The 10,968-nt window shown below is 36.6% G+C and overlaps 1 protein-coding gene across 3 annotated transcripts in view; it reads left to right on the top strand.

Annotated features, from left to right (window-relative positions):
- FAM91A1 (family with sequence similarity 91 member A1) overlaps positions 1–7,521 on the top strand; it is a 42,761-nt gene extending 35,240 nt beyond the window's left edge. The window contains exons 21-24 of one of the 3 annotated variants that reach the window (XM_033126374.1): positions 979–1,083; positions 1,638–1,761; positions 3,009–3,078; positions 5,100–5,377. In XM_033126374.1, coding sequence (XP_032982265.1) covers positions 979–1,083; positions 1,638–1,761; positions 3,009–3,078; positions 5,100–5,285 — 485 coding nt within the window. In that variant the 3' untranslated portion in view covers positions 5,286–5,377. Of the gene's footprint in view, positions 1–978; positions 1,084–1,637; positions 1,762–3,008; positions 3,079–5,099 lie in introns of all 3 variants that reach the window. The other 2 variants (XM_033126373.1, XM_033126375.1) reach the window with 2 other exon arrangements.
- Positions 7,522–10,968: the final 3,447 nt, after the last annotated feature.

The raw sequence follows: 10,968 nt of genomic DNA on the forward strand, positions 1-10,968 counted from the left end.
GTTGAGTGCCAAGTATCACAGGGGCATTTTCCAGAGAAGAGGGCTATGGGTTAGGCAGTCATTTCAAAGCATGTGTGCCACAGCTGTTATTTTATTTCATTCATTCCACAAACCTTTATGGAATATCTGCTTTGGTGCCGGAGATATTTAAAATTTTAAGACCTAAGGAATAAATACCCTGATAAGGGAGATAAGTTTAAGTGAATCAGCCTACTGTGCAGTGTTACAAGACTGAGATAGGGTCTGCTCCAGCTTAAAGGGCTGAAGTAGGACAGAGAAGGCATATCTCAGCCCAACTGAGCTATGAGAGAAAGCCTGTTAGAGAAGGTAAGGTTTGAACTGAATTTTGAGATGAGGTGTTACCTACACAAAAGGTGACTGTTGTTTACTTGGAGGTACAGGGAATAGAGTAGTTTGTGTTGGCCAAAAGAAAGGATTCATTGGGCGGTAGTAGAAGAGAGTAGAGAAATAGGTAAGATCTAAGAGGCTCTTATGTGCTGAAAGATATAGGAAGTCAGTAAAGAATTTTGAAGAGGAATGATATAATCAGATTGCATATTTCCATGGTGATAGAAATCACTTTAGTAATCATCTAACTGAAAGTCTAAATTTGTGTTCTGCCTTTAGAATCCTTGTTTCTTAGGCCAGGGTTTTACAAGCCCAGCACTGTATTTGAGCTGGATAGTTCTTTGTTCTGGGGGCTGTCCTGTGCCTTGCGGCTTGTTCACCATCCCTATTCATCAGTAACATCCCTGTCCCTATTCATGACAGCCAACCCTGTCTCCACACATTGCCTGATGTCCCTTGGGGGACAAAATTGTCCCCCAGTTGAGAACCACTGCTTTAGGCTAAAGGCTATTCATTGTTTTCCATTGTCATTTCTGTTGTACAAAGTCCTCTTTCATGTTAGAACTGATTTATTGACAATTTATACCAACTACTAGAATCCTGATAATGTGTATGTCCTTTAATTATAAGGAGAACCTGATTTGGCTTCTGGCTCAGATGTAAATGGGAGTACAGAGTCATTTGAAATGGTCATTGAGGAAGCAACTATAGATTCAGCAACTAAGCAAAACTCGGGTATGGTTTTAAAAATTATTTGCAATTTTAGACAATTTCTGAGGTTTCACTCTTTTGTTAATCCATTTGGATGTCATTTGTCTGCTCTTACTATCCATTATGGACCTTTTAATAAGTATTTTCTAGGAAACATTTTTATATATTTAAAATAATAATTGAAGTATACAAATAGGACCTGAGAATAATGACTTAAGTTTCATTTTTCCTGTGTTAAATATTTTGGTTAATTCTCTCATCTTATAGACATCTTGCAATTTTGGTAAAAGACCACTTTAAGCACCTGATGAAAACTACTGCTTTCTCCTCAGAAGCATGGACATGCTAAAAAACATTCTTTCCTATTTCAGAGATTCACTGACACCCCCCCCCCAGTCCCACCCCCCCTCCCCCCACCCCCCCACACACGAGTCCTCTCCCCTGCTAAGCCCATTGGTGGATGTCAGTGGGGGAGGAATCTATGAAAATCTCTGGGCCTCAGTTAAGAAACCCTGAATAGTCATTGTATATATAAATATACATACATGTGATTGATAAGTTCATATATTCTTTTGTAGTTGCCACAGCAGAAGCAGATTGGGTTCCTCTCGAGCTGTGCTTTGGAATTCCACTGTTTAGTTCTGAATTAAACCAGAAAGTTTGTAGAAAAATTGCTACACATGGCCTTTGCAGGAAAGAGAGGTGAGGGTTTATATTCATTGTCATCTTTTCATCTGTGAGACTTTTAAGCTCTCAGTAATAGTTGCTGTATCTTACTTTTATTCCACATGTGAACATAGTAATTGCCTGTGTATATTTGTTTGTTTTCAAAATTAAATTTCAGTACCTCAGAAATCAGGCACATGCAAACATTTTGGGCACATATTTTGGTTAATTATAGTGATGTTAGTTACCCAGGTTTGATGAGTGTGTGGTAAAATAGGAATGCTTATATGAGAGCCTGAACCTAGTTTTTTTTTTGTTTTTTTTTTTTGTATAGAGAATTTCTTGTGTGGACTTCTCTTACTCTTAACATACACACACCCGAGTTATGTTAATAGTGGTTGATCTTGTGGTGGAATTATAGCTGACTTTCTAAATTTTCCTCAGTTTCCACATTTTCTAAAATGAGCATGTTTTACTTACCAGAGATGACGTAGGTTTTATCTCATATGCCAACTCTGATCCCTTGGTAGTGGCTGCCGAGAGGTAGTATTGTAAAAGTACTGAGACTATCTGGGTTAGAAAAGAATATCATTGAATCTGATTGTTATAGTGGGTGGCTTGGAGAAGTGATAGCTGCAGATCTCCCTGACTTACTTATTTAGGAATAAAGAGTTGGATAATAAATAATTCATTTAATTGGCTTAATGTAGCTTATATCAGAAGATTAAAAGTACTCAATTGGCAAGTAATTTTAACAACTATCCTCTGAAAATAAAATAACAGACATGAATAAAAATATTGTACAGCTTTAAAGGTTGCCACCATAATTGTTAACAATTTACATATTTGAAAAATATTTAATTTGGTGGGTTGATATATGTTAAATCTGTCAGATTTTTTATTGGAATGTATTTTAAAATTAATTTGAGTATTTGAAGTTTCTATCATAATCGCCGTCCCTCAAAGTGAATAAATTTTCATTTAAAAAGTTTTCTTTTTTTAAGCTTAACATTTATATTCACTAATAGTTTAAACTTTTTTTTAACAATAATTTTTCAATTTTGGTTGTACATGATGTTTTATTTCAGAATGGTCTTTTTATGCACTATTACTTCCTATCATTAGAAGAGGCAGAAATTTCATTTAAATTGTTTTTAAATTTTTTTATGTGTTTATTTAGGATGTATATGCATATACAAATGCATTTAAATTGCTAAAATTAAACTATTTTGAGATATTAGTTTATGTCATATTTGTCCTAAACTCCCTCTGTTTTTTTTCAGCCTTCAAAACCTCTTACATTCCAGTAGAAAACTCTCTCTACAAGTCCTTAACTTTGTTCACTCATTCCAGGTAACAAAAACCAAAAGATCCAAATGGTATTTGTATAGAGCTTCACAGTGTGACAAACACTCACATGTTTGTTTTGAGTCCCCACGGCAGTAAAACATGGAATAAGCATTAATTTAAATGTATAAAGGCAGACGCTGAGATTCAGGTAGTTAATGGACTAGCACATGGTTTCACCGGCCAGGTATTCAGGGTCTAAAGCTCGGACTCTTTGTTCTCTGCCAGTGCTTCATCCAGCAGTAATGTGCTGAGTATCTCATGTATCATACTCGGTGCTGGTTCTCAGGCCTGGTCCACTGCAGTCGTAACTGCAGTGAGTCTCCGCTGCTGAGAGCGGTTGTCTGTTGTGGTCATGGAAGCCAGTGCTCTAGACCTTTTGTCCCCCCATTTGTCCGTTTATCTCCCCACCCCCCAACCCCGCCAAGCAAAGAGACGATACCCTTGATTTATAGATAAACTTCTAGAATGGAATGTTTCTGTTCAGAATATCTGATCCAACATTATGAAGTCAATATTTTGGAGTTTTGTTTCATTCATTCTTTCAATAAATAACTCACTTCTACTCTATGCCAGACCCTGTAGCAGATGCTGGGGAAACAGTGATGTCTGAAACACTAATGGAGCTTATAGTGTCGTGTGAGACACTAGTCAAGTTAACGCTGAAACACATAAGTAATTGCAGATTTCAATAAGTACTTCGAAGGAACCAGACTCCTCCAAATCTGATAGAATCCAAAGGTAGACCTAATTTAAATAGGTAGAGATGATATATAAGCTGAAACCGAAAGGATGGAAAAGAGTATTCCAGGCAGAGCCTAGTAGGTAAAAAGGTCCTGTGGCAGGAAAGCACTTGGTGTGCAAGAAAACAGAAGTTCGGTGTGGCAGAAGCCTCGTGGAAAGGGTAGTGGCAGAGGGGTGGGGAGGGCCTTCTCTAATATATTAAAGAATTTGTATTTTGTGCTAATTGCAAAAAGAAACTATGAACGGCTTTCAAAGAGGGAATGACATTATTTTCAGTTAACTGTTTTGAAAGATTAGTTATTGTTTAGAGACTAGATTAAAAACGGACCAGCCGAGAAGCAAGATGTTTTGGAGACGATTTTAAATAACCCAAGTAAAAGATGTTGGTAACTGAGCACCCTTTTTCATTTAAAAAAAGACAAATTTTGCATGTATCTATAATAAAGGTTTATTACACATGCATGCTATTATACCAATAAATTGTGTATATTATAAAATACACAAAAATAGAAATTTAAAAAAGATGCAAAAATAGAGGATTTCTAAAATTTTTGTAGACCATACCCCTCTTTGGAGTGAGTACCCCACTTTGGAGACCATGGTTTAGACTATATGGTGGTGGCTGTGGTGAACGCGTGAGCACCCGTTCTGGGATACACGTTGGAGGTAGATTGACACAACTTGGTGATTATTTCAATGTGAGGAAAAGATTGTGGGTGTGGCACAGAAGGGAAGAATCCAGAATGATTCTTGCAGTTCTGACCAGCTTGATGTGGGGAGTAGGGACGGCTGGGGAAGAACAGGTGTGGGAAAGGACAAGAGTTTAGTTACGGACGTGGTACATGTGGAACGAATGGTGCGGCATCCAAGAGCAGATGGCAGGTGGATGTTTGAGCCCAGAGGTTTGGGGAGAGGTCTGTGCTGAATATGAACTTGAGAGCCCTGCAGGCAGACAGATTGTTCTGGTGCTTCATGTTGTGTGAGGGTTTTTAGAGATTGTCTAAGAAATAACTTTTTCTTATCCCATAGGCTTATGGCCTATTATTTCTATTTATTTCACAGCACTCATAATACAAGTCTGACTTGTATTAGTTGTTTTGCAGATATTGATACCTGTCATTCATTATTTTGGGTTTTTGAGGTGGGTCTTTGCATGTCCTGTAGTGCTTTGCATTCCACAAACATTTCTCAGGTAGTCAAGGCCTATATTTCTCATCAGCTGTATTAAGTGGTTTGGTACAGTGTGGACTATAGAATGTTTCTCTTGTTTCTTCATCTTCTAGGAAGGTGCTTCAACACTGGATATTCACACAGAGGCCAGTTTTTCAAGTTTGCTTTCACAATCGTCCTGTGCCGATTTGGGAGTTCCACTTCCCGCCAAGAACTTAATATTTAAAGATGGCATCTTGTCAGAGTGGAGTGGACGGTCACCTTCCTCACTTCTTATTGCTAACCTCCATTTGCAATAATTTGGTTACACCATTTGTTGCTCACACTTTCTGCCTTTTTTTCTTTCTTCAAGTTAGCTTTATATAGTGGCAGCCACTAAAAAGCATCCTGCTGCTTCAGTGCAAGTCAGGCTTAACTGATGTTAAAGGTTTGGGGAATATGTTCATGTTTTTGAAGTTTTCCTCATCATTGCACCTCCTAATGCAACAAAGAGCTTTTTAGCAGTCTGCGCTGTATTTTTTACCTTGAGACAATCTGCATTTCTTTTATAAAACCGAGGATATACTTTATAGGCTTTATGATGACTGTTATGTTTATAAGCAGTCCCTATGAATATTGCAATGGTAATTTTATATGTTAGTTTATCAAACATAAATCTTGTTTAATTTTATATTTTGTTACCTACTCTTTAGGGGATCATGGGAAGAGGTGGAGCTCTTCCTCTGCAAAGGCTCCTAGGTACTTAACATAGCAAAACGATACAGTGCACATCCACAGATGATGTGATGGGCATTAGGAATTCCTGTGGATGTCTGTAAATTGTGTATATCAGTGAACATTGTTGAAGGTATGTAAATCAGCACACTTATGTACAAACTTCACCTTGATTTATAAGGTCTTAACTCAGACTCTGACATCTCATGAGAAGCTTTGGAAAACATTCTATTTTTAAACAACATTTCTATGTGGACTTCTGTTGTCACTCACTTTGGGCTTTATATTTTCATAGAGTCTTTATAGAAAAATAGAATTTATTTTCCACTCTCGTAGCTGTGGCTGCTGCACGTTTTCACCATGATTTGATTTTTGTTTAGTGGCTTTACCAATGAATTGTTAGAAAATTGAATTTGATGTGTTCAAACCAAGGATTGTGATTTTAGGTGACAATGATGTAATAGAAGCATTAAGGCTATGTCTTCTGATCAAAATACTTGAGCGAAAAATCTACTTTGAAGACATATTCTTAGGCAATTTGGATCTTAAATTTATGTGAATAATTTTGGAGAAAATGATAAAAATTGAGTAATTTCAAAATGTTTCTTGAGTCATTGATTCTTTTAGTGTCTCAAATGTTAATTAGAATAACTGGAAACACTTTTTAGATTTTTCAAGTTACCTTGGGAAGTTTGTGCAGTGTTATAGTTTAGTTTAGCTCTACTGATAGGATAATGGTTTACTAGTTTAAAACTGTTAACCAAACTAACTGTTCAAGCAACATATATCTCAAACACTTAAAGCATTAGAAAATTTGGGAATGGTATAACCTAAACATTTTTGCTGATAATTTTTGTTATTTATAGAACTGATATTTGTGGATTTAACATACTTCTAGACTATATGCCTTTTTTAAAAAACCTGTTCACATAACCATGCGTCCGATCCCATGGCCTGCCTATAGAATTGGAGGTTTTGAAGCAGGTTCCCTGTGGCACAGCCAGGGGCTATGTTTGGGGCAAGTGCAGTACTGTGTAGTTTTTTACTTTCTCTCATACGGGGTGGAAACCAGTGTATGTTACGTTTGTCTACAAAAAGAAAAATACAGACTAATGCTAAAATAATTTCTTAGGGCTGTGAACCCCTCATTTATTTTTCCAGTAACTGACACTGTACATTCCTAGTGCTGTTAGGTACGTGTGTAGTTTTCACAGGTTTTCAGCTGGAAGTTGTAAGTATTTCATTTGATCAGGACTCTTTAATCTCATTTGCATTTGCTTTGTTTGAGTTGACTGCAGTTATTTTATTTATTCCTGTATTAATGTCAGCCAACATTAATGTAAGCCTACTAATGTAGTGACGTGTACACTAATAGAGAATCGAATACTTGCAGTTGTTGGCAGTGAACCAACCCATTTGGTGGTGAATTTAAAACTTCAAATATGGGAGTGATTTGCTGCTCTCGTTTCCTTGAAGAGATAGTAGAGGGAGAAACAGAACCTAACAATGATCATGAATTGTAGGGAGAATCCTGAAAAAGCGTGTGGCCAGCTCTGGTTTATCCTGTGCGTGCGGAAAGATTCTGATTCCCAGCTGAAGACCTCTCCTGCTTTTAAGGAGGGATAATCTGCATTTTTAGAGCTGTTAGCAAAATGTGAAGGCTGCCTTTTGCTTCGCTTTATGAATTTGGTTTGTTTCATTCATACATTAACTCATGTAAAAATGCATCAACAAAAAGGTAAATTTAAAATACAGACTTTATTATTTGCCAAAGAAGACGTGTGAAAGCATTTTTATCCCATTATTTGAAGTAATTTCATTGGCTTTGGTTTGAAGTAGTTTCAATGGCTTTTGCTACCTCCCTTCTCTTTCCCCCCTTATTGCGTAACTTAAACCATGGCAAACATTCCTTAGAAACCAAGAGAAAAAAGAAGTATCAAAAAGGACACAGAACTTAGTATCATACAATTTCACCTCTTCAGTGCGTCTAAATAAATGTAACTTGATGTTATTAAAAAATATGATCATCTGATTTCCTGGATTTCTTTCTTTTTAAATACGTAATCAGATGATTTTGTGGTGTTTTTTTTTTGAATATCAGTTTCTTTTATTTGATGTTTTTAGTTTTCCCTGCCTTTCATCTTTTTCTTTTATGTTCAGTGTTTCAAAGACCGTTTGTATTTAAAGATTTTAAAGTACCAAAACTGTAAGTACAGTGGATTGTTTTCTGGTATGTTGTTAATATTACACAATGAAATGTATAAAGTGTTGTCAATTTGATTATTGACACATATAATATGTTTACAAATAAACTGTGGTGTTGATCAAATGACTGAGAAAATGTGTATTATCTTCTGTAAGTCTCTTAATTTTATTTTTGTTTTTTTATTTTATTTTAAATTTATTGGGGTGACAATTGTTAGTAAAGTTACATAGATTTCAGGTGTACAATTCTGTATTACATCATCTATAAATCCCATTGTGTGTTCACCACCCAGAGTCAGTTCTCCTTCCATCACCATATATTTAATCCCCCATATTTCTTAGTTTTAAATACAGCCCTGCTGCTGCAGCTTTCCTATTCATTTTTTTAAACAATGTTTTTATTTTCTGATAATTTCACATTTACAGAAAAGTTACAATTATAGTTCAGGGATGTTCCCTGTACCCTTTCCAAGCTCCCCCTACTGTTAACACTTTAGGTAAACTATGGCACATCTGTCAAAATTCAGAGGTTAACATTGATGCAATACTGTTTACTGAACTCCAGCCTTTCTTTGGTGTTCACTGGTTTTTCCATTAAGGATGCAGCTCAGGATAGCACATGGTATCTGTTTACTCATTAATGCCTTCTTAGTCTTCTCCAACCTGCCAGTTCCTCAGTCTCGCATGACCGTGACACTAGGAAGGGTACTGCTTGGTCATTTTGTAGGCTGTCCTTCAAGGTGGGTTTGTCTGATGTTCTCTCGTGATTAGATTTGAGACGATGGAAGGATAGCACAGAGGTGACAGTGCCCTTCCACACTGGGGGGTACATGATGTAAGGAAGCATTACTGGTGATGTTCTTTCATTGGTTTAAGGTGGTGGCTACTAGGTTTTTCTACTGTAAAGTTACCATTTTCCAATTTCCATACTCTTTTTCTTTGGATGTGAATTGTTAAGTGTAACCCACACTCCAGAGGAGGGGTGTATTTATACATGTAGTTGAGAATTTTTCTTCCAGATTTGTTCCTTTCTCCTCTTTATTAATTCGATCATTTATTTACATTAGTATCTGATCCTGGCTATCTGTTTTATACTTTGGGTTCAGATCCAATACAGTTGTTACTTTGTGCACGTTGTTTTGGCTTTGGCTATTGGGAGCACTTTGAGGTTGGCTCCTAAATCCTTTTGACGTGCCGTCATCTTTTCCTGTTTTTCTTTTTCCCTTTAAGACTTTGTAGCACTACAGGAGGCAGGCCCAGGAATGATCTATTTCTCCCAGGAGCCCTGGTTCCTTTTACTGGAGAATGGTATGTAGAAACCAAGACCTGGGGGTTGAGGGTGCTTGTAGCTATTGCTCCTACGTCGTTCCAATGGAACGAGCTAAGGGACATAACTATGTATACTAAGCAGTATAGGTGCACGTCTCTATAATTTCAGATCTATCTGAGAAGTTAAATGTTAAGTTAAACTGACTCATCCAGTATAACAAGGTTCATTCCAGTTTTTGCCTCTTTGCTTATTTGTAACTTCTTTCTCTGAGAGTGAGAAACCTGGCTCTTTTTATCTACAATTTATTTGCTTATTTGTTCAGCCCTAGAATATTTATAAAGTGGTTTCAGAATAGTTAAGTTATACCCCTGTGAGAAACAGATTGACCAGTCGGAGTACAGTGTTTAAGTATTTTGTCTTTAACCTTATAGTATCTACTCAAAATACCCTTTTCCAAAGTAACTTATTAGTTCAGCTCCTTTTATTCCCTACTCCCTTCATTGCGGTTATGTCCTACATTTGTAAAACAGATTTGTTTGTCACACTCTACGTTCCATCTGGGATCTCTTGACAGCACAGCTGATTTTTTTCGTATAGTAAAATTCACTCTGTATGGACGTGACTAATGCGTAGTCATGTATTCACCATCTCAGTACTCCACAACAGTTCCATCAGCCCGAAAATTCCCCTACTCAGCCCCGTACCCTACACCTGGCAACAACTTACCTGTTTTTCATTCCTATAATTTTGCTTTTTTCTAGAATGTCATGCAAAGGGTGGAATTGTACAATTTGTAGCCTTTTGAGTCCGGCCTCTTTTTGATTCCAAAATTCATTTTAAATTCATGTTGTTGTGTAAATGGATAGCTCGTTCCTTTCCATTGCTGAGTACTTCATTGTATGGATGTATTAAGGTTTGGTTATCATTTAACATTCATGTACAGGTTTTCAATGTAAACATCATCAGTTTTGCTTGGTTAAATAGCTAGGAGTGGGATTGCTGAGTAATTTGGTCAGGATGTATTTTATAAGACACTCCCAAACGGTCTTCCAAAGGGACTGGGCCATTTTTGCGTTCCCACCAGCCATGAGTGAGCGTTCTTATTGCAGTGCTATTGCATAATAGTTGGAATAGTCATTTCCCTAATGAAAAATGATGTTGGCCATCTTTTCATCTGCTTGTTTGCCATCCATTTGTTAACAATTCTGTTCACATTTGTTGCCCATATTTTACAAATTAGGTTTTATTGTTCGGTTTCAAGAGTTCCGTATATATTCTGAATACAAGTCCTTTATCAGGTAAGTGTTTTGCAAATATTTTCTCCCATTCTAGCTTTCTTTTCATTCTTTTAATACTGTCTTTTAAAGAACAAACGTTTTTAATATTGGTAAAGTGTACTTTATTAGATTTTTGTTTAATGGATTGTACTTTTGATGCTGTTATCTAAAAACTCGTCACCAAACCCCAGGTTATGCAGAGTTTTCCTATTTTCTTCTGAAAAGTATTATAGTTTTATGTTTAAGTCTTTGACCCATTTTGAGCTAAGTTTAATATACAGTGTGAGATATGTACTGGGGTTTATTTTTGCACGTGAACATCCAGTTTGCTAAAGCACCATTTCTTGAAAAGCCTATCCTATCTTCATTCAATTGTCATTACACTTTTATCAAAAATCAGTTGATGACTGAGTACATTGGTAGTTGGCTGGGGTGTAAGTGAGGAGTGACTGCAAGTGGGCATAAAGCATCTTTTTAAAGTGCTAGAAATGTTCTAAAATTGGATACAACTCTTGA

The sequence above is a fragment of the Rhinolophus ferrumequinum genome, chromosome 14 (genome assembly GCF_004115265.2).
Source record: "Rhinolophus ferrumequinum isolate MPI-CBG mRhiFer1 chromosome 14, mRhiFer1_v1.p, whole genome shotgun sequence".
NCBI classification, from domain to species: Eukaryota; Metazoa; Chordata; class Mammalia; order Chiroptera; family Rhinolophidae; genus Rhinolophus; species Rhinolophus ferrumequinum.